Raw genomic sequence first — 22,251 nt, forward strand, 5'->3', positions numbered from 1 at the left:
GAACGCCGAGCTCGAGGATTAAGAGCTATTTTCATCTTTTTGGTAACAAGACTGTCCCGCTACCCCTTTCCCAAACCAGAGACTAGAATCGAGGGGACCCCTGAGTCCAGACCTCCTTGTACCATTCCATCGTAAACTTAAAGAATTGCCTATAAAGTCTCGTTGAACTTTAACCTTGTGTGGTGTCCGTCTGTGGGGGGGAAGTTACTTGTCTGTACGATCGCTGGAGACGGCTCTCCCCGGAGACCTCTCCCCTTATCCTCGGCCGACCCTCCCGGTCCGTCTAACAACAGTGTTGTGTGACAGGGAGAGGACAGGAATGCAACGTATCTACTAAGATAAGACGCATGCCTGCTATCTTACTGTGCCAACGCAGGCACCCACACTCCACCCATGGAACGCCTTCCTGTGGCAAGTGCAGACCTCGCTATTCTGATTGGACTGTTCTGATTGGAGCAGGGTCAAAACTAATTTGAAAATGGCTGGGTCTAAACTGAGGTGGCATGGTGAGCGATAAACAGTGTATTGGGATGCAGTCCAGAGCGATCACCAGTGGCTGAGATTGATTCAGGCATTCCACCCATCACTTTGTTTTTCGATACCCTAAGTTTGACCGGTATGCCTAAATGTGGATCCCAGTACTTACTGTGCCACCGGAATCAAGGTATACCTGGCTGACAAGCCCATAATAAAGGCAGAACCAGTCCTCGGTTGCTCTTTTCCCAGTTAAGGGAGGTCCTGCCCTGGTAGTTGGAACTCGACTGTTCTGATTGGAGCAGGGTCAAGACTGATTTGCATGTTTGGGTCTTGCCTCAGGTGGCACAGTGGGTAAAAGATGATGGATGTGGACACGACTGAGAATAATCGCCACTGAATGGCATTAATTCAAGCATTCCATAAGTCACTTTGTTATATGATGACCTAAGTGTGACAGGTGTGCCCAGGCGAGGTTCCGTGCTCACTGTGTTACCGAAATCAAGGTGTTCATGGTTGATGAGCCCATAATAAGGGTGAAACCGGTCCTGGGTTGCCTGAGATCCACTGCAGGGAGGAACGGGCCTGGCAGCTCCGTCTGGACTGTTTGAAGCAGAGTCAAGACTGGTTTACAAATGGCTGGGTACAAAATGAGAGTGACATGGGGGGTGTGAAATGAAAGATTGGGATGCGGCCCGGAGAGATCACCAGTGGCTTAGATTAATTCAAGCTTTTCAACCAAAGCTTTGCTTTTGATGCCCTAAGTGTGACTGGTATGCCCAGACATGGGTCCAGGGCTCTCCGTGCTACTGGAATCAAGCTGTATGTTGTAAGGTAAATTGTACAGATGACCACAGATAGCCAGGAGGTATTTTCCATGTAAGAGGTTTATTGATAACTTGTTACAGGTTCCATAGAAGTCTTAAGTAGGTGTTGAAGTGATCTTGTGAAGGTCCTAAGTATGTCCCACCAGGAGCTGCATGGTTGCTGCTCAGCCCACTCTCTTCAACTGTCATTCTCCACACACAAGCAGGCACACTCACATTCCACCCTCTCTGTCATCAAGCATTCCAACATTCCACGCAGACATCACATTCATTCTAGCTGAGCAGCTAAGAAGGAGATGATTCAAGGTATAACACTATACCTGGCTCTCGAGCCCAGGATAATGGCAAAACCGGTCCTGGGCCGCTTGTATTCCGTTTGAGGGAGGTCCTAACCTCACAGTTCCAGCTGGACTGTTCTGATTGGGTGAGGGTAAAAATGATCTGCATATGACTGGGTCCAAACTGAGGTGGCATGGTGGGTGAAAATGGTGGATTGGGATGTGGCCAAGAGCGATCGCCAGGGCCTGAGAGTAATTCAAACCTTTCATCCATCACTTTGCTTTTTGATGTCACTACATTTAAGGTGTCATGCGAATCCTGTTTAAAATAAACAGTGAAAACACAGGCACAACAGAACACAAAGGGTGCTGTTCATAGTGCTTTTTTGGCACTATTTTTTTAGCACAAAAGATGCCCTCATTTAAAAAAATGACGCTGTTACTAATTTTGCGCCAACATTTAGCGCAAATTAGCAGATTTGTATATCATTTAATTATGCATAATCTTGCATGATTCTTATGAAATGTCACTTATTTACACAAAAGCAAATTAAATGAGTTTGGCACACCTCTAAAAAGTATTCCTTCCTTGACTGTGAAAGCATATCAAATGTAATGCTTACACTTGCCCCCATCTCCACAGATTTCATATTTAGCTCATAAATATTCAAATTCACTAATATGTCATTTACCTCTTTCCTTCTCCAGGTCACAGGCTGAGGCTCCTGAGGGGAGAAGAGAAATATCAGACACAATCTACTTTGGAATGTTTCCATCTCATGATGAAGATGTGAGCACACACTGGTACATTTCAAACACAACATTCACATTAGTTGCATGGCCACTTTCCCCATTTGGCGGTGAACGCTAAGAGCATCCACTGAATTCACACATATACGAGTCATCATCACCCTTCTTCTTCCCCACAGTTAAAAGAGAACCATGGACAACAGACACCAGACACTGAAATGTAATTCACAAGAGTAAAGCTCACAGCTCCCCAACAGCAAACCAGAAGAAAGGACTATTGGAAGAATCACTGCAGCATATTCCCAAGCGGTCCTGGTGTGACAGATTTTGGCGATGCAGCTGTGCCCCAGAATCATGCCGCCCCTCAACAGATAGACCCATCAAAGTCAAAGTGTGTCTGGGGGAGTTTAGGGGGGCTGTTTAAGCATTAGGAAGGATTTGCATATGACTGGTTGTTAACTCTAATGATATAATGAACACCACATCATGAACTAGAAGACTGCACAGAGTCATTTTCAGTAGTAATTCCCATTCAACAGATTGTTTTGTTTCCATTGGCATCTGCCTGTGTTCCAATCCTTTTAAAGTAGTTATGAGTACCATGGGCTTTGCCTGCCTACACATACCTTACAGCACTCTGGGAAATGATTTTACTTATAGTGAAATGTTGTTCATATGAGCACCGTTTTAGCTCCCTCTCCCACTGAGCCAATAAATGAGAACAAGAGATGATATAAATTATATGCTGAAATTCAGTTTACAGGAACATAATGTTGAATCACACGCTGAATCCACGCTAGTAAACGAGGACCACTAAAATGGAGAATGTACGTCTGAGTGATATTTGTCAGTGTATATCCAGGGCCACTAGAATTATGCGGCGGGGACGACTAATGTATGTGACAGTGGCAATGTTCCTGTATTTTTTGTCTTTTATTTTGCCTTCTTAACAGGTATTTTTACCGTCTGGGCAACGTGGCACCTTATCAATGCCAGGTTCATACCTAAGGACCAATTTATATGTGGTAATCACATGAGCGGATGCTGGTACTGGGAAGCAGAGCCGGCGGTGCGGCGTGGAGAGGCTCCAGAAATCATATCTACTCAAAGAGCTATCCGATGGCGAGGGAGCGTGCATGAACTCTAAGAGCCTTGAGATCATGGAACAAGCACCTCCCACAGGAGACTTTACTCTCCTTGACCTAGTTATTGACCTTAACCAGCATCATCGCATATCAATCAGTGGCGGTTCCTCTGCCAGGGAGGTGAAGTGTTGCCCCACTGCTTTTGGCAGTGAAAAAAAAAGGAAAAAGAAACTAATAATAACTCTAAGTAAGGGGTGGGGTGCATTTGCTCTCTGGGCAGTGGGAGGAGTGGGGTGCACATTAATGTTTGACCAGCCCTCTTGGGCCGGCCAAACATTCATGCGTTCTTTGCATGTTCTCTATGCAGGCTGGATTACAACCTGCATGGAGAACATGCTCTGGCCCTCATTTCCTGTCTGAGCACCGAAGCACTGCACTCAGACCAATCACAACGCTGCATTGCAGAGTTGTGATTGGCTATGGTGATCCTGGGAGCACGGGTGCTTCCTGTTTCCACAGAAGAAGCCAGGAAGAAGACAGAGAGGATGGTGGAGAGGAGCCGGCCGGATGGACAGCTGGCAGGTAAGTGATTTGTTTTTTACCCGCCTTCCCCTCTTCCCCAATCCCGCCCCACTGCAGCTTCTCGTAAGCAGCCGCCACTGCATATCGACTGCATCACCTGTGAGGTAAGCACTCCTTTGGGCCACATCCTGCAACCTAGGATGCAGCTCTTTAATAGTACGGTGAGAATCTCTTTACCATTTGAAGGACGTCTGCTACTATCATTTGAGTTATATCTGCTCTAATCCATAAAGTACTCTGAATCATTACAGTGTTTAGAGAGAATTCTGCCCTCTAATTCGGCTCACTCGAAAAAAATGCGTCAGCAATTCAGATCCTATTTTAGATTCTCTCCTGACCATATTAAAATCCTAGACCCAGGATAAAAGGGTTTGATCAGATAATACTACCTTGTGCCCCCTCACTCCCGTGTAAAGAAAGCGGGAGGGAATCTTTAGCTGTCCCTCACAATCAGTTGTCCAACATGGCAAATCAAGTAGGGTACCGCTGTCTAGCTCTCGATTCAGCTGGTTCTCTGTATTGTCAGAAAAGGAACAACAAGCCTCCATTTTGAAGGAGAATAAGCTGTTCTTCTCCCTGAAAAATATCTTAGAGCCTTTGTCAAAGGAATCAGTAACTGGGCCCTCCTTCTCCCTATTAAGGGTAAAATGAGCAATCTCTTCCCAATATTTGTCAATGAAGAAGTCCCTGTGTCTACATAACCGGGCGGTAAGAAAAATCTGAAGAATAAAGGGGCAACAAACAAAAACACAAGAGGATTATAAAACAACTTAGGACATTGTATCCTCTGCAGAAAATGTGCAAAAAACATTGCTTCAACTTAAATGCCAATCCTGGTGTGGAAGTTAAGAAAAAAGACAATGTTCCAATGTTAGAAAGGGTGGTTGTTTCTTCCCCAAAATAGGCTGCCAGCAATTCATCGTGGCAACAGGCTGAGGATATCCTGGCCTCTCCAAATGGAGATCTTCCCCGAGCGGTCTCCTCTATCTCCCTGAATCTACAAGTTAAGATATTTTCCTACAATTTGGTGGACAATATATTTTATAGTTGAGAAAAAGTGGGGGGTCAACATCTTGTATAATGTTTTGAATGTGCCTTTTTCATTGAAATGTATTGGCATCTTGACCAAGAAATCTTAAGAGTGCTTTACTAATATTGATGAATTACAGACGACTCAAAGAATTATTATTTGCCTCAGGCCAATTGAGAATGAATGGGCATCTAGCAGGGCGAGAGTAATTTTCAATTTAAAAGTGGTATCAAGTTTATTCCTATGAAATTATGACATGCTACACAGTCGAGTCATCAATTTAATTTCCCTTTAGGAGGAGAAGGATAGCAGAGTATCCTTCTCCAAAAACTCTTGGTGAGACATTTTGGCCTCCATACCTCACAGTATCACCATCACTGTAATCTAAGCTAAATGAGAATCTAACAATTCTGTTGCTGTATCTGGTTAAAAGTGTTGGAGTGTATCTCTGCAATAATTTCAATTTACTTGCAGTCATTTCATCCATGATTGGAATTTAATCCTTGCCATAAAAAAATATTCTAGGACGTCAAGACACCAACGAGTATCTTTTGATGGTGAACGCATATATCCCCACCGACTCAGTGCATGTGAAGTAACCACATTTTTAACCTTTATCTATGGCATTAGGGAGTGACAGGAATGTAAATATATAATATTGGCAGCTGACTTTGCCACAGTATCCACCCATGCCCTTAGGTTAATTGCAAATGAGGACAAAGATGTAGCATTACAAATTAGACCTTCAATCTTCCCCTCAATAGTAAACTTCATAAAAGAGGTGTTCTCCTTTTGAAGTACTAAGAAAAACGTCATTCGTAATACTCAATGGAAGAATTGAGAATGAGATTCCCACACATTTTACACTTCAATCTACTGTTTGCTGTTCATTGACTATTTAGCTGTCCCTTTTGTTACTTTTAGTATGATTTGTGAAATTAATGTCAATGATAAATCCATTGGTGATCTTAAAGCACTCTCCTTTATGAACAATTTAGTTCAAAAGGGAGAAGGGACTTGGAACTTCAAAGAAACAACAGTAAAATTTGCTAAATAAAATGGTAAAACTCATTGGAATATGAAGCTAACTGCTAAAGTGAAAGAACATTTGTCGTATTAACTGTGGACTCCCATTTTTTGCACTAAGAGCCATTATTTAAATCTGAAAGCTATAAAAAGTCCCTGGTGGTGTTAAAGATTGCAGGAAATGCTGTTAGCATGAGCTGAAAGCCATTTTGTTCTTGGCAGCCATTTTAGTTAGCCATACGCTCACTAGCAGCCTTATTCATGAAGGCTAAATCGGCTCGCAAAGGGCCGGATTCTGAGAATCCGGCCCTTTGCGAGTGCGATTTTTGCTTTTGGGATTCAGCATCCCAAAAGCAAAAATCGCTAATTGCGATGTCGCAAATGTGCGAGGAAATGACATTTAAGGAATGTCTATTAGAGATTCCTTAAATGCTATTTATGACACATTACAAAATTGCGATTTTGCAAATTTGGGCGGCTATTTACCGAGAGGTCAGACCTCTCGGTAAATAGCAAAAACTTAGAAAAATGCTTTTAAAAGCATTTTTCTAAGTTGCATGTTGCACACACACATGTCCTTTGGACATGTGTGTGCGCATCACCTGTTACAATTTGCATTTAAGGGGTGCTACAGGGTGTCCTTTGGACACCCCTGGCACCCTTAAAATCGCTATCTGATTTGCGAGTAGCAAATTGCTACTCACAAATAAGGGATACTCCCCATTCATTCCTATGGGCCTTTTGGCCCATAGGAATGAATGGAGAGTTATTCCTTTTTTTGCGAGTAGCAAATTGCTACTCGCAAATAGAGAACATGTAGGAATCGCTATTTATTTAGCAATTCCTACATGAATGCCGTTTTGCGTGTCCTCAATAGCGAGTCGCTATGATTCGCTATTAGGGCCACGCAAAACGGCCCGTACATGAATCAGGCTGTAAGTGCTTTTTCCCTCTTCCAAAGCCTTGCACATGCTCAGAAAGACCTGTAGCTATGGGTACGGCTGGGGTCAATGGTGGATACTTTTAATCATTTTTAAAAACTTACTGTATTTGCTTGCTGCTTCAGCTCACTTTCCATATTGTTTTTCAGTAGGCTGCTAATTTCACGCATATAACCTGCGGTGTCCGCCTGTAAGAGCGGGCCCGCCTACCAAGGTCAGCGTGCTAGTTTCTTTCGCTCCCCGCCCATAAAACCCAGGCTGTGCTGATCGCGCAGCGTTAACGGGTTCGGCTGGGGTGAATGGTGAATGGGGGATACTTTTAATCATTTTTTAAAACGTACTGTATTCGCACACAGCTTCAGCTCGCTTTCCACATTGTTTTTCAGTAGGCTGCTAATTTCACGCATATGACCTGCAGTGTCCGCATGTTAGAGCGGGCCCGCTTACCAAGGTCAGCGTGCTAGTTTCTTTTGCTCCCCGCCCATAAAACCCAGGCTGTGCTGATCGCGCAGCGTTAACGGGTACAGCTGGGGTGAATGGTGGATACTTTTAATCATTTTTAAAAACGTACTGTGTTTGCACGCTGCTTCAGCTCGCTTTCCACATTGTTTTTCAGTAGGCTGCTAATTTCACGCATATGACCTGCGGTGTCCGCCTATTAGAGCGGGCCCACCTACCAAGGTCAGTGTACTAGTTTCTTTCGCTCTGCGCCCATAAACCCCAGGATGTGCCGACCGCACAGTGGGCGGGCCGCTGGCGCCCCCAAAGGCACCCCAAAGGTGAGCCCATCTGCGCCCGTCCACGTCCGGGAGGCGTCAGGAGTCGGCCTCGCGATTGGGAATGCCGGGGTGGAGGACGGGAAGCATCTTGCCTACAGTAGGACTCAACTCATGACATTAGGTAAAAGAGTGAATTGTTGCCCCCTCGTACCCTTACCTTTAGATAATCATTACGTGGAGTGCAAAAATTGCGGCTGGACTATCTCTAACCAGGGTATTGGAGATGTATCGTCGTATGACCGTAAGGGCATTTCGCTTGGCGGTGAGATTAACGCTGGCAATGATAATGAACATCTAACAGCCTTGCTTTTGAACGTACAATCATTGGTTAAACATTTATTTATTTATTTATTTATTGACATTTGTAGAGCGCGGCGAATACCCGTGGGCGTCTTGGCGCTAATTAAGGGATGGATCAGCAACTGGGGTAAAGAAGATATACAAGCTCAATACAATACAACATGCTCTGATAATACGTGATTTAATAGTTGATAAAAGTCCAGACTTCCTTTTTATAACGGAAACCTGGCTTAAAGAAACTTCCAACTCCTTTATTGCCTTGGCCATCCCGCCGGACTATCGAATACTTAGGAAGGACCGACTGTCTGGCACGGGGTGCCGCATTGCTATTATTTTTAAACACCATTTTTCCTGCTTGATGATCCCCACGGCTGACATAACCAGAGCGGAGAGTCTGTGCTTCCACATTAGGGTGTCAGCACAACAATCAGTGGCTGGAATATTATTGTAAAGCCCCCCGGGTCCTGCGGGTGAATTTCTTGACACCATTAGCACTGCTGTATCTCCCCTGGCTATCCGCTTCAAACACTGTTTAGTCTTGGGTGATTTTAATATTTATATGTATAAATTTACGGACCCAGAACCAAAGAGATTATATGATTCCTTGGCTCTTTTTAAATTTATACCACATATTTCTCAAGGAACCCATGAGAAAAGCCATATTTTGGACCAAATTTTCTCTACTGATATAGTAGCTACCTTAGCTCGTCCTGGTAATTTGGACCGATCATGCGTTGCTAGAGTTCATGTTGAAAACGGTAGGGAATCCTAGTAAAATACACAGAAGACCATCATTTCAGGCCTTTTAGCCAAATCACAACAGATGTCCTTAATGTGGCCTTAAACACTCATCCGATTTCTTTCCATGTGGAGGACGCAGTAGAACTTGAGAATTGGCTCCAGTTGCGAGCAGAGGAGCTTGCCCCCCTTTCCTCGCGCCCGGGTAAGGCCACTCGGACCTCAGCACTTTGGTTCACTCCCGCTCTCAAGAAGAGTAAAAGTCAGTGCAAACCCCTGGAGAGGTCTTGGCGTAGAAACTTTGATTCTACTTCCAAATCCATCCATAAACAAGCACTGAAAGACATTATAAGAAAGTATTAGACGAGAAAAAACGTTTCCTCTCCTCTAAAATTGCTCAGTCTGCTAGCCAGAGCAAGGACATTTTTAAAACAGTTAAAGAGTTTTTATCTCCAAGCGCAGCGGCTAGTCTCTTTATTCCTACTGAAGCCTGGACTAGTAACTTAGGGCCAGATGTAGCTCACCAAATACCGGTCGTAACGGCCGATTTCGGCCGTTACCGACCGGTATTTGGTTTGTGACATGCAGGGGGCCTGAAATGTACCGATTCGGTAAATTTACATGTAGCTGGCACTGAAAACAGTGCCAAAGGCCCTTTAGAATTCGTTATTTACCATCAAATACTATTTGATGGTAAATAACGAATTCCTGTGTCCATGCACATCTGTGCATGTACACCTGTGCCATGTGACACACATACATGACCTTAGGGCATGTATGTGTGCCACATGGCACACAAGCCTGAATCAGGGGTGCAACAGGGTGTCAAAGTGACACCCTGTCCCCCTTGTCAATTCAGTAATTTTACTGAATCGGTATTTACCGATTCGGTAATTGCCATTGGCTCCTATGGGCCTCAAGGCCCATAGGAATCAATGGCAAATTACCGAATCGGTAATTACCGAATATTGCTGAATCGTTAATTTATTCGGTAAATATACCTACATAGCATTTACCGATTTGTAAATACCAAATCGGTAAAATTCGGTATTTACCAATCAATAAATACTAATTACCTACATCGGGCCCCTAGCTTCTCATTTCTATGAGAAAATAAAGCTGATTCAAGATTCCTTCTCCAGCGAGGCCAAGTCTAGAGGGGGAATCTCTTGGGCCTTACACACCTCCTGTGCAGCCATTAGGTCCGCCACTTTTGCAATTTCCCCCGTATCCCTAGACAAATCATTGGAAATTATGAAGGCCTTGAAATCTGGTTCGCCGTCTGACCCTTGTCCAGCCAAGATTTTGACAGCTTCTAGTGAGGCATTTAACCTGGCGTTAAACCATGGAGGTTGGACAGGTCCCGGGCAGGTGGAAGAAATATTACCCCTACTGAAAAAAATTAAAGCAGACCCAGAGTTGGTCTCAAATTATAGACCAATATCCCGGCTTCCCTTCTTTTTGAAGGTGTTGGAAAAATACGTGAATGAGGTCATCACTATGTACGCAGAATTCAATCATGTTTTCCATCAAAGCCAGTCCGGCTTCAGATCTAATTTTAGTACTGAAGCCGCACTACTGGAGGTCTCAGAGACCATTAAGGAGACCTTAGATCAAGGTGGTAAAGCCGTACTGATTTTGTTAGATCTATCAGCGTATTTCGATACCGAGCCCCATGATCTGCTACTAAGAAGACTTTCGGAATGTGGCTACAGGGGCACGGTACTCCACTGGTTTGCCTAGTTTCTGGACAATCGTCAGCAAACAGTTTGGTCGCCTCCTTTTTCAGCACCAATTCCTTAGTCCCACCCTTTTTTATCTTTATATGTCTCCCTAAGCAGACTTGGCTGAGGCGCACGGAGCAAAAATCGTGTCGTACGTGGACGATACGCAATTGCTCTTTATGTGCGATGAAAAATCAGATCTTAGTGGGGAAGGGATAAGGACCTGCCTTTCTAAAGTATTTGCCTGGTTTCAATTTCACCAACTAAAATGTAACCCAGACAAATCGGAAATTATTCTTTTCGGCCTTCCTCCGGACACAGCATGGCAGAAGTGGTGGCCCCAGGATATGTCCCCCCCCGCCACCTCAGTTAAATCAGTCAAGAACTTGGGAGTAAAGATGGAGGACAACTTATCTATGAACTCCCAAGTTCAAGCCGTAGCTGGCTCCTGTTTCGGAGTACTTAAAATGCTCAGGCAATTTTTACCTCTCCTGACGTTCCCACATAGAAAGATTGTGGTCCAGGCACTGGTACTTTCCCAGCTGAACTATGTCAATAGACTTTATTTGGCAATTCCAGACTACCTATTGGCATGTCTACAGGTGGTACATAATGCAGCAGCCAGGGCAATCCTTATGCTCGGGCCTAGAACTCGGATGTCCAGTCATCTGAAATCCCTGCATTGGCTTACAGTTAAGCATGGGCGAATTTTGCGAATCTGGCGTTCGCGAATTTTGCGAATTTGCGAACTCGCAATCCGCAAAATCCGCGAATTCTCGCGAATTTGCGGATTTTTTTTTGTGTTCGCAAGGATTTTTGCCAGTTTGTGAAGGTTTTGTACCAGTTCGCAATTGCGAACTTACATGTCGGCTCGCAACGGTCGCGATTATGTTGTTTCTACGTCTGGTTCATCATCACAGGTTCCCAGCACCCTCTGTTTCACCCCTGCCACCCTCTGTTTTACCCATGCCACCCTCTGGTACATCAATGCCACCCTCTGGTTCATCATCACTATAGATTATGGGGGGGAAAAGCAAGCACACCTGCCCTGCTTCAACTGACATGAATTAATTTGGGGTTGATTTATTAATGTGTCACTGTTTTAAAATTCCTGTCTGGCACCTGCTTCCTTATCTGTAATTTGCTTTCTGTTGCAGTGCAATTTTTTTTTCCAGGACCTTTGTGGCCTACTTGTAGCTATTCTATGAGCCTGCTGTGAGGGTCGGAGCAGGGTCATACAATTGTTGCAACTAGCAACTGAACTGGTAATTTGCAGATTTTTTTTTTGTGTTCGCAAGGATTTCTGCCAGTTCACGAGGGTTTTGTACCAGTTCGCGATTGCGAACTTACATGTCGGCTGGCAACGGTCGCGATTATGTTGTTTCTACGTCTGGTTCATCATCACAGGTTCCCAGCACCCTCTGTTTCACCCATGCCACCCTCTGGTACATCAATGCCACCCTCTGGTTCATCATCACTGTAGATTATGGGGGGAAAAAGCAAGCACACCTGCCCTGCTTCAACTGACATTAATTAATTTGGGGTTGATTTATTAATGTGTCACTGTTTTAAAATTCCAGTCTGGCACCTGCTTCCTTATCTGTAATTTGCTTTCTGTTGCAGTGCAATTTTTTTTTCCAGGACCTTTGTGGCCTACTTGTAGCTATTCTATGAGCCTGCTGCGAGGGTCAGAGCAGGGTCATACACTTGTTGCAACTAGCAACTGAACTCTGGAGGGGCCCCAGTCAGGAAGCACTACAGGGAATGGTTACTAATGATGAGTTTGAACTTTTGCACCTGCTGAATGCTTTCACTTTTGCAAAACTCGTTTTTCTGCAGAACAGCATTACAGCAACTGTAATGCCCCAAACAAGCTTACTTGTGAAAGTTGATTTCTAATCCAAAAGTGATCCAAAGAAAGTCAAAGGCCTCAAATCCAAAAAAATGCAGGCAAATGTCAACCTGAGGAGTTATTCTGATAAAAATCATCATTTTCAGAAGGTCTATGCTGCTTGCTAGTGGATTTCTTGTGCAGAATTGCAATTTTTGTAATTTCGAGAGTGCGAGATTGTTGCTGCCCGCCGCACCTACATGTTCGCAATTGCGAACTTACACCGCACGCCGCAAAATTGTATCACCAAGAAAAAAAAATCCGCTGCGTGCGAATTTGCGAATTTACTGAAAATCCGCAAAATCCGCGAGCGTAACGGATTTTCCGCCCATGCTTACTTACAGTCTGCAAACAGATTATATTTAAAGCTATGGTCCTAACTTTTAAATCTTTCCATGGGTTGGGGGCTCCGTACCTGAGGAAGAGAGCGCAATTTTATTATCCGCGATGTGTTTTGAGATCTGCAAAGACAACAATTGATGGACAGAATGCAGAACAATGTCATACATTCACCCCAGTACAGAGATCTGGGCCTAAATCCATCGTTTTTTTGCACTCCACACCGCCCCAGGTCAGACATGGCCATATGCAAATCAGCCTTGACCCTGTGCCTCATGGGAACAGTCCAGCCCGAACTGCCAAGCCATGTCTTTCCTGGATCGGAATCAAGCATCCAAGGACCGGTTTCTGGCTATCAGCCTTTATCAGCCTGGATAGCTTGACTTCAGTGGTGTGGAGAGCATGGGACTCACGTCTGAGCATACCCATCCCACTCGGGGTGACAAATGCAAAAACAACAATTGATGGACAGAATGCAGAACAATGTCATACTTTCACCCCAGTACAGAGATCTGGGCCTAAATCCATCGTTTTTTTGCACTCCACACCACCCCAGGTCTTTGTTCGCCCTAAGTTGGCAGGGTATGCTCAGACGTGAGTCCCTTGCTCACTTTGCCACTGGATTCAAGCAAGCCCGGCTGAAGATGGCTGTAATGCCAGAAACCGGTCCTGGGTAGCTTGATTCCGGTACAGGGAAGACATGACTTGGCAGTTCGGGCTGGACTGTTCCCATGAGGCACAGAGTCAGACTGATTTGCATATGGCCATGTCTGAACTGGGGTGGCGGAGTGAGCTAAAGAACGGTGATGGATTAAACCCAGATCAGTTGACTGGGGGTGAGTGTTTGTATTGTCAACGCTCTGTCCATCATCCCCTTTAGTTTTTCTTTGTTCGCCCTAAGTTGGCAGGGTATGCTCAGACGTGAGTCCCTTGCTCACTTTGCCACTGGATTCAAGCAAGCCCGGCTGAAGACGGCTGTAATGCCAGAAACCGGTCCTGGGAAGCTTGATTCCGGTCCAGGGGCTTGATTCCGGTCCAGGGAAGACATGACTTGGCAGTTCGGGCTGGACTGTTCCCATGAGGCACAGGGTCAGACTGATTTGCATATGGCCATGTCTGAACTGGGGCGGCGGAGTGAGCTAAAGATAGGTGATGGATTAAACCCAGATCAGTTGACTGGGGGTGAGTGTTTGTACTGTCAACGCTCCGTCCATCATCCCCTTTGGTTTTTTCTTTGTTCGCCCTAAGTTGGCAGGGTATGCTCAGACGTGAGTCCCTTCCTCACTTTGCCACTGGATTCAAGCAAGCCCGGCTGAAGACGGCTGTAATGCCAGAAACCGGTCCTGGGAAGCTTGATTCCGGTCCAGGGAAGACATGACTTGGTAGTTCGGGCTGGACTGTTCCCATGAGGCACAGGGTCGGACTGATCTGCATATCGCCATGTCTGAACTGGGGTGGCGGAGTGAGCTAAAGAACGGTGATGGATTAAACCCAGATCAGTTGACTGGGGGTGAGTGTTTGTATTGTTAACGCTCCGTCCATCATCCCCTTTGGTTTGTCTTTGTTCGCCCTAAGTTGGCAGGGTATGCTCAGACGTGAGTCCCTTGCTCACTTTGCCACTGGATTCAAGCAAGCCCGGCTGAAGACGGCTGTAATGCCAGAAACCGGTCCTGGGAAGCTTGATTCCGGTCCAGGGGCTTGATTCCGGTCCAGGGAAGACATGACTTGGCAGTTCGGGCTGGACTGTTCCCATGAGGCACAGGGTCAGACTGATTTGCATATGGCCATGTCTGAACTGGGGTGGCGGAGTGAGCTAAAGAACGGTGATGGATTAAACCCAGATCAGTTGACTGGGGGTGAGTGTTTGTATTGTCAACACTCCGTCCATCATCCCCTTTGGTTTTTCTGGGTTTTGAGATCAGCGGCAAGCCATCTAGTATGCCTCCCTAAAATCCCCAGGGCACGAATTGGAGGCCGTCCCTTCCAAGTTCAAGCAGCAAAATTATGGAACAGCCTTCCATTGGAGCTGAGACAGATGCAGGACCTCTTTCCGTTTAGGAAACTATTGAAAACCTGGCTATTCCTATAACAATGTGTCATTAGTTAGCTGAATATCCTGTGAGTACCCCCACGACCTGTAGCACCGGGACACTTTTATGAGTAGCTGCGCGCTTTTTAAATCCCTAATAACATAACATAACTGCCAGAATTCATCTGCTCTTAGTGTATAACTGTCAGGCTATTCTTACTGATAAGAAGTTTAGTTCCTCCTCCCACTCTATTGACAAAGCAATTCTTATGTTTCCATATATGTATTTGTGTGCACACTTGTACTGCCTCCTTTTGAGTCTTCATGCTAACTCAGCAATAAACTGGCCATGAAAGGCCCCTGTTCTCTGTACTCCTTAGTCTCCTACAGTGGCTTGAGGGTACTGTTTGACGCAGTCTCCCTCATGTGAGGTTAATAAATATGTTTTCTTGATATTGCAGCTTTCGTGCCAATCTCTTCTTTGTTGGTTTTAAGGACCAGGTGTATCAGTGAACCCCTAAAAAGGTTTTTATTTCTTCAGTGGCTAAACCAAAATCAAACACGTTGTTTACCCCAAAGAGACCACAGTATAATCCTTGTGGCCACCTAAATAGGGAGATGAATTAACTCGTGAGAAGTCAATTCACGTCTTAATTAATCTCCAGAAAAGATGAAAGCAGAGACTAACAATTGCTCCTAAGAAGGAGGAGTATGATCATAAATGGTTTGAGCTAAAAGAAGGTGCCTCCCTTAAGAACACAGAAAGATTTTGGGAGATCATTTCTAGCTGCTTTGGTTGTAGAATAAAATCTTTTCCAAATCCAATTAAGGAAGATGAATGGCACATTACGTTTGTGATCTTTATGCAGTAAATGATGATGTAGAGTTGCCTATTGCCTCTCTCGTTTCCTCCCTATACCTGCATCAGCATTTGGCCCTGAATCAACAAACAAAGGCGATTGAGGCTAATATTGGGAGAATGAGAGTCTCTGGGGAGATGAGGAGATGGTGCCCCATGAGATTACCCTCTCCGTAATTAAAAAAGAGAACTCACTTTGGGCTACTTTTCTTACTCCTCTTTTTGTACACTGTTACCACCATAGCATAATTCCCATTTTCTGGCCTGGAGCATTCTAGTTCCTTTACATAAAAATAGCCCCAGAATCGCCCCTCTAAATTGCCGTCAAATTGCCATACGTGGTGCGGTAGGAAGAATATTTGAGAGAAGCATACTTGATCATCTTTCAGTGTGGGTTGAGGACCAAAGATGCTCCCTGTTGAACAAGCAGGGTTTGGGAAGAATTACAGCATGCTAGAAAGCATCTTTATGCTGAAACTAAGGCCTGATAATGATTTCGGGCAACGGGACCACAGCCCGACATCACAGCGGTCGGAAGACTGCCCGACATGCAGGCATTCCGACTGCCAAATTGTGGTATGACCGCCGATGTGAGGGTGAGAAATCTTAGTTTCCCATTGTGGTTTGTGCTGAGGTCCAGCTTAAGGGCTGCAGCACATGTCGAAATGAAAAAGGACAATATGTGCACATCCATGCACCGTGTGCCATGCACCATGTGGTGAAAGGCCATGTGATGCATGGCACATGGTGCATCGTAGTGTGTGGGGGCATTACATGTGTCCCAAGGGCCACATTTCGGCCCTGTTTGGGGCCCCCAAATGCCATTTACGACAACCTTTCCATGGTAGTGGGACTGCCATGAAAAGGCTGTGGGAAATAGTAATCATAATCCAGATGGTGGCGCCTGCTGAGCACCACAGCCATTAAGAGAATATGATTACGAACGTCACCCCAGTGGGATTGTAGATCCTGTCGGAAGCAGTGGTCTTTCCCCCCACAGTCTCTGTTGTGACCACCGGCATCATAATGAGGGGAGACATTGTTTACTTTGCATGCGTTACATCGCATGCCATTACAATACTGTTGTTATAATGACTGCGTTGTTACATCGCATACGATTACATCGCAAGTTGTTACTACGACTTGCTTTAGGGGGCAGAAGGTGTTTTACGGACCCATCTGGGCCAAACGGCAGAAACATGTTGACCACCTTCTCTATGGTGAGGTGACAATAAATTCCCCCATCTCACTGTCCACCTTTTTAATACCACATAGCTAACGGTCTTATCAAAATGTATCTGGTAACTGTAATGGTTTTTACTTCACTCACTTTTCACAGGCCCCCACTTAGTTCAGAAGTGCCTCCCTGTTGTCAGGTGAAGGCCCACCCTCTACCAAACCGAGTTTCTAGAGGGCGAGGACTGCCAATAATGAAGCATGACACCTGGTGGTATGTGAGGCCAGTCCTTCCCTTTTTGTGAGATGTCCACACTCACAATTCAGTTTTAGAGCACCCTCGGTCACTGACTGGGAGCGGCTTCATTTGTGTGGAACATTTTGTGTTGGAGACTGGCTTGCTCCTAGCACCCCGTGCCTCTAGTTCCCTCCCCCAGGATTCCCCTGGGGTTAGTGCCGTTCCAAAGTGACTAAGCCCAGCCCAAGAGGACCTAATAAAGAGGACTAGGACCACTGGATGCAGAACAAGGTGGACCGAAATGACCAGGGCAAGAAGAATCAAGATGGTCCAAACCAGGATCACTAGGAGTGCTAGTTCTAGTAGAACCAGGTAACAGGGCTTGGTGGATAAGTTCCCAGCATCCCATGAGGATTAGGGTGAGGCTCAGTAGTACCAGGATCAGGTGGTCCATGAAGGGCTAATACAAGGATGAGCCAGGAGCGGGGCCAGGCAGAGCAAGGTCATGTAGGACTGCAACCAGGAGCAACAGATTCAGAAAGCCAGTACCAAGGTGACCAAAACTAGTTAGACCAGGCTCTGGATGATGATCAGAGAACTAAAACATCTCAGAAAAGGAGGACTTAGAACAGGGATAGGAGGAGGAAAACATCTAAAGGCACAGAGGGACCTGAAAGAGAAGGAAGAAGACCGGGAGCATGAAAACACCAATGTGATTCTTGGCCACATTCATTAGGGATTCACTTTTGTAAATGGTTATTGTTCATGCTTCCTATGCTGCCAATCCTAAGAAACCGCTCAGCTCACGAAGTAAAACTGATAAGAATATGTTGAAAAATCAGAGCATGCAAAGTGAATAAAAAGCCAGAACTATTACACTTTGACCTCTGAGTGATAGAAGAAAGAGTTTGCTACTGGCGCAGCATTCTGAGGGTATGTTTGAGGACCTACGGACTGAAACTTGGTTTAAAGGTGAATGGGTAAAAATGAGTGTGGTCTGTGAAGGATGGCAGAAAGGGTTTAAGAAGCTCAGATGGCTGAAGTCAGAAATAATGGTTAATGACTAACATATGGCTAAAAGGGCTGGGAAAATCAGCAAAGGAGATCTCAGGATCATAAGAAGGTTCTCTGATGAGCATGGGGGAAGAAGACTCGAGATAGGTGGTCTCAGATGGCCCAAAGAACCCCAGATCTTTACACTGACATTCTAAGTGTGTGTGTTTGTGTGCAGTATATGTAGAATGTGTGCAGTGGTAAGACTTCTTGTGTGATGAAAGTTTAAGTGCAGAGAACATCGCCACCAGATTTGACCATATAAAAGAAGAAGCATGGTGAGTGCCTGGATCAGCTAGAAAGGAATGTCTCTGTGGTTGAAGATGCTCATACAACCACTAATGAACAGCTTTGAAAATGAAAAAAGTGTTGAAGCTATTCAAAAGCAGAGACTTGGAAGTTAGATCCAGGCAGAACAACATCTGCATAGTTGTACTTCCTGAAACCACTGCCATGGACAAAATGGACACCTGGTGGAAACCATGCTGCATTCTGTGTTTGGTGAACACTTGTCCCCGGTATTTCCAGTGGAATGGAGGCACCGAGCCATAGCCTTCCAGAGCTCTGGCGCAGCTTATAGTGGCCTGCTTTCTGAACTATAAGGACAGGGACACCGTCTTAAAAATGGCCCGGGAGAGCAGATATGTGAAATATCAAGGGAATGCAATATCTCTCTATCCTGATTTTACATTGTCGGCTGCCAGTTGAGTATTTCTTACAGCCAAAATGCTTCTCCAGAATGCTGGGCTGACTCATTTTCACTGATTTCTTGACCAAACTCTGTGTTCCCCTGAATTTGAAACTTTTGGTCAATCCCAAGGTTGTCTTAAAATTCCTCTGCAATCTTGCCTCGGCTTAGGAAACTCACAAAACCATGCCAACACCTGACACAGAGAACTGACGACATCTTTGTCCTCACCTACCAGAAACTGTTACATGCTAGTCCAGGCTCCAAGTGCTGGTGGCCTGCCATTCTTGGCCAGCAGCCCTTTACATATTTATCTAATTTTGGTCTAAATGGCCAGTGCACTGGCTGGGTTGTACTTGCCACTGGAACGTGATCACAGGGGATCCCACATTGTCTTGATAGAAGTGCAGTCAACCTCGTTGGTACACAATTGCCTACCTTGTAGCTTCATTGCTGTTTTCAGCCACAACCCTATGCGACTATGCAACTGCACAACTATATTGAGTGGCCCCCATCAGCCAAGACTGCAACTGAGTATTTTCTGCTTTCTCCAGGGGACTCTAACTGTTTTAGAGATTCTCTATATCTTCTGGGTCAGTGAAACTTTAGATGCCACTGATTGCCAAACTAACTCCCAAGTTGGACTTATCAATTGCTGCTTCAAACTGAGCTGGAAGAATTCATGAGAGGTCATCAGCATTCAGCACTGCATCCTACAGATTACAGGTCACACACCCTAGCTTGTTTGTAAACTTCTCCTTCGCCTTCGTGGTGCGTCCACCCGCCAGATTTATAAATGACCATTAAGATGGCAATCATTTATAAAGCATTGCCAGGAAGCGCCCCCACAGCGGTTTCTGTCAATGAAGTTCACTGTTTGGAGTTCGCACCAATTACAAGGGGAACGCATAGCAGTTTTTAATGCCTATTATTTCCTTGCTGTGACAACTGACCTCTAATTCCCTCCATCTAAATCAGGTGGGCGGAATTCAATATCTGCCTCCGACAGCCCTCCTCCACAAGGCTGTTGAAGGATTTAATGAAGGCGGAGATGGAATAGCCTCTGCTGTAATTAAACCTATAGTCCGCCTGCATCGAAATAGGGAATACAGACCATTATCGTGGCAGGATAGATACTCCATCGCCGTTCCAATCTATTAATTTTATTAAAGATTTGGAACTCGAATGAGGTCCTCAGAAAAATAGAACGGTACAGCAAATTACATGAATAACATTAATACACATGTAAAAAGCAATTTATAAAATGTCAAACTTTTTGACAAGTTGGCTGATTCTTAAGAGAAAGTAGAAATTGCAGAGCCTAAGTTGCAGTTTTAATATTACTTTTGAAAAACGTCATCTTAAAATATGATGCGAAGAAACGTGCAGTGCAGAACAAACATAAAGTACATGATTAAGATCCTGAATACTGGTATTCCAAAGGCTCGGCGGCACCTCCAACCCCCCCTAGTGGGGAGAGGCGGCCGGCCGAGCACTTTGCCAGGGCCGGTTTTGGTTCCCAGTCCGGCCCTGAAGATGCTTGCAGGTCCTACCCATGACTCATCCCAAGCAGAACATTTCCAAGCAATGGGCAAGAAGACACACTCTATTGTATCACGGCAGCTTGATCTATTAGTGCGTGGCGAAGCGTCAGGGGTGGTTTGGGGTGTTACACCCCCTAATAAATGTATTTTTAGGTTTAAAGTATTTTATTGAAGCAAGGTGAGGAAGGAAACAACAAAACAAACATATAACCACAGGTGCCTCTCATAATCAGTGTTCATGGTACATTAGATGCATAAAGGCAGTCCATTCGACATGGTGGGCACAGTCGTGCCTGGATCTCACAGTTCGCGCACCTGTGGGCAAAAGCAAAAAAAAAAAGTGGGGGGACAAAGAAAAAGGGGAAAAGAGAGGGGAGGGACAACTCTACCCCCCTCCTACCCAGCCAACAACCCCCAAACTCCCCATCCCCCTCCCCCACCCCCTGTACTGTGCCGACAACCACTCGCTCTTCCCCTGCGGCTACCTATTGGCTACCCCCACACCAGTTGCCAGCTTGGCCGGTTAAACAGGCGGGTCCGGCGGCGGTGTCAGCCGCAACAGTCTAAGATACCTAGGGCAAGTGATTTCTTTGAGTTCTGAGCATAACAAATTATGGAAGGGTGCCCACAGCTCCTCAAAAGCGTCTACATCCCCCGCCACCACTAGGGACAGCTTCTCCATGCCAAGGACATGCCACAATCTATGCAGCCAGCCGACAACAGTGGGGAGCGTGGTGGAGCGCCAGTGAATGAGTATGTTCTGTACTGCTGACCCCAAAGCTATCGCTGTCTGTCTACCCCTTTTAGATCTAAGAGGGTACATCAATCCATTCGGCAAACCCAGTAGGATATATGCAGGGAGACGGGGTAATTCTATTCCAAAACATTTGTCCACCTCATTGAGGACCTCCTCCCAGTAAGGAGCCAGAAGGGGACAGTCCCACAATATATGAGTAAGTGTGCCAGTCTGACCACAGTTGCGCCAACATGTCCCAGGTATTGAGCGGTCCATCTCATGCAATTTCTCAGGAGTGCGATACCAATAGGTTGTGATTTTGGTGAAGGTCTCTGTGAGCCCGGTGTGATAGGCGGAGTGGCGCGCTCGGTAGGAGATGTGGTCCCATTCAGTATGGCTCAGCACTCGACCAATCTCCCGTTCCCACCGCTCCCTACCCGGGTTATAGATGTGGAAGGGGGGGGGGTTGCAGCATCTTATACAAGTCAGAGATGAGTTTGGCGTCCGACGAGCGAGTCACTAGCCAGCGCTCATACGCTGTGATCGGCCGGTCTGACGTCGCGCGCACTTGAGACTGTAGCGCCCAATGACGTGCCTGCATGTACCGCATGCGTTCCGTCTCGGGGAGGCCTTAATCCCGACGCAGATCCTGGAAGGGAACGACACCCTCTGGGCCATATAGATGATATAAAGTGAAACATCGGGCCACCCGCCAGTGATCATAGGCACCAGGCTCCATACCCGGGCCAAAGTCCGGGTTACCAATCAGTGGCGTGAAGGGAGAGGGAAAGGTAGTGAGTTCGTGCCTGGTAGCCACAGAGTCCCACACCCGAAGCCGGACCCGCGTCACAAAGGAGGCGTAAAGGTTAGGGGGCCGGTGGGCCCTTCTCAGGAAAGGCACCTCTTGTAGCGTTCTGCCAGCTACAGCCTGGTCTTGAAACAGCCAGTGTTTATCCGATTCTCACCTGCTCCATTCCACCAAATAGCGCAATTGGGCGGCTTGAAAATACTTTTGCAGGTCTGGTATCCCAAGTCCGCCAGACTCCGGCGCCAGTGTAGCTATGGTCCGTTTGATCCGAGGTCTACGGCCCTGCCACACAAAACGTGCGATGGCCGACTGGGTTTCCGCGAGTCAACCTTTGGGGGGCTGTAGCGGGAGCACCC

General features: G+C 45.9%; 2 protein-coding genes across 35 annotated transcripts in view; one reads left to right on the plus strand and one right to left on the minus strand.

Annotated features, from left to right (window-relative positions):
• Nucleotides 1–22,251, minus strand: part of LOC147710068 (butyrophilin subfamily 1 member A1-like) — a 538,135-nt gene that overhangs the window by 388,404 nt on the left and 127,480 nt on the right. For all 34 annotated transcript variants that reach the window (XM_086920760.1, XM_086920759.1, XM_086920757.1 and 31 more), the window contains exon 4: nucleotides 2,272–2,304. In XM_086920760.1, coding sequence (XP_086776886.1) covers nucleotides 2,272–2,304 — 33 coding nt within the window. The remainder of the gene's footprint in view (nucleotides 1–2,271; nucleotides 2,305–22,251) is intronic.
• LOC147710069 (uncharacterized) overlaps nucleotides 3,894–22,251 on the plus strand; it is a 58,395-nt gene continuing 40,037 nt past the window's right edge. The window contains exon 1 of the mRNA XM_086921778.1: nucleotides 3,894–3,996. Within this exon, the coding sequence (XP_086777904.1) occupies nucleotides 3,894–3,996 (103 nt within the window). The remainder of the gene's footprint in view (nucleotides 3,997–22,251) is intronic.

This window comes from Lissotriton vulgaris, chromosome 5, assembly GCF_964263255.1.
Source record: "Lissotriton vulgaris chromosome 5, aLisVul1.2, whole genome shotgun sequence".
NCBI classification, from domain to species: Eukaryota; Metazoa; Chordata; class Amphibia; order Caudata; family Salamandridae; genus Lissotriton; species Lissotriton vulgaris.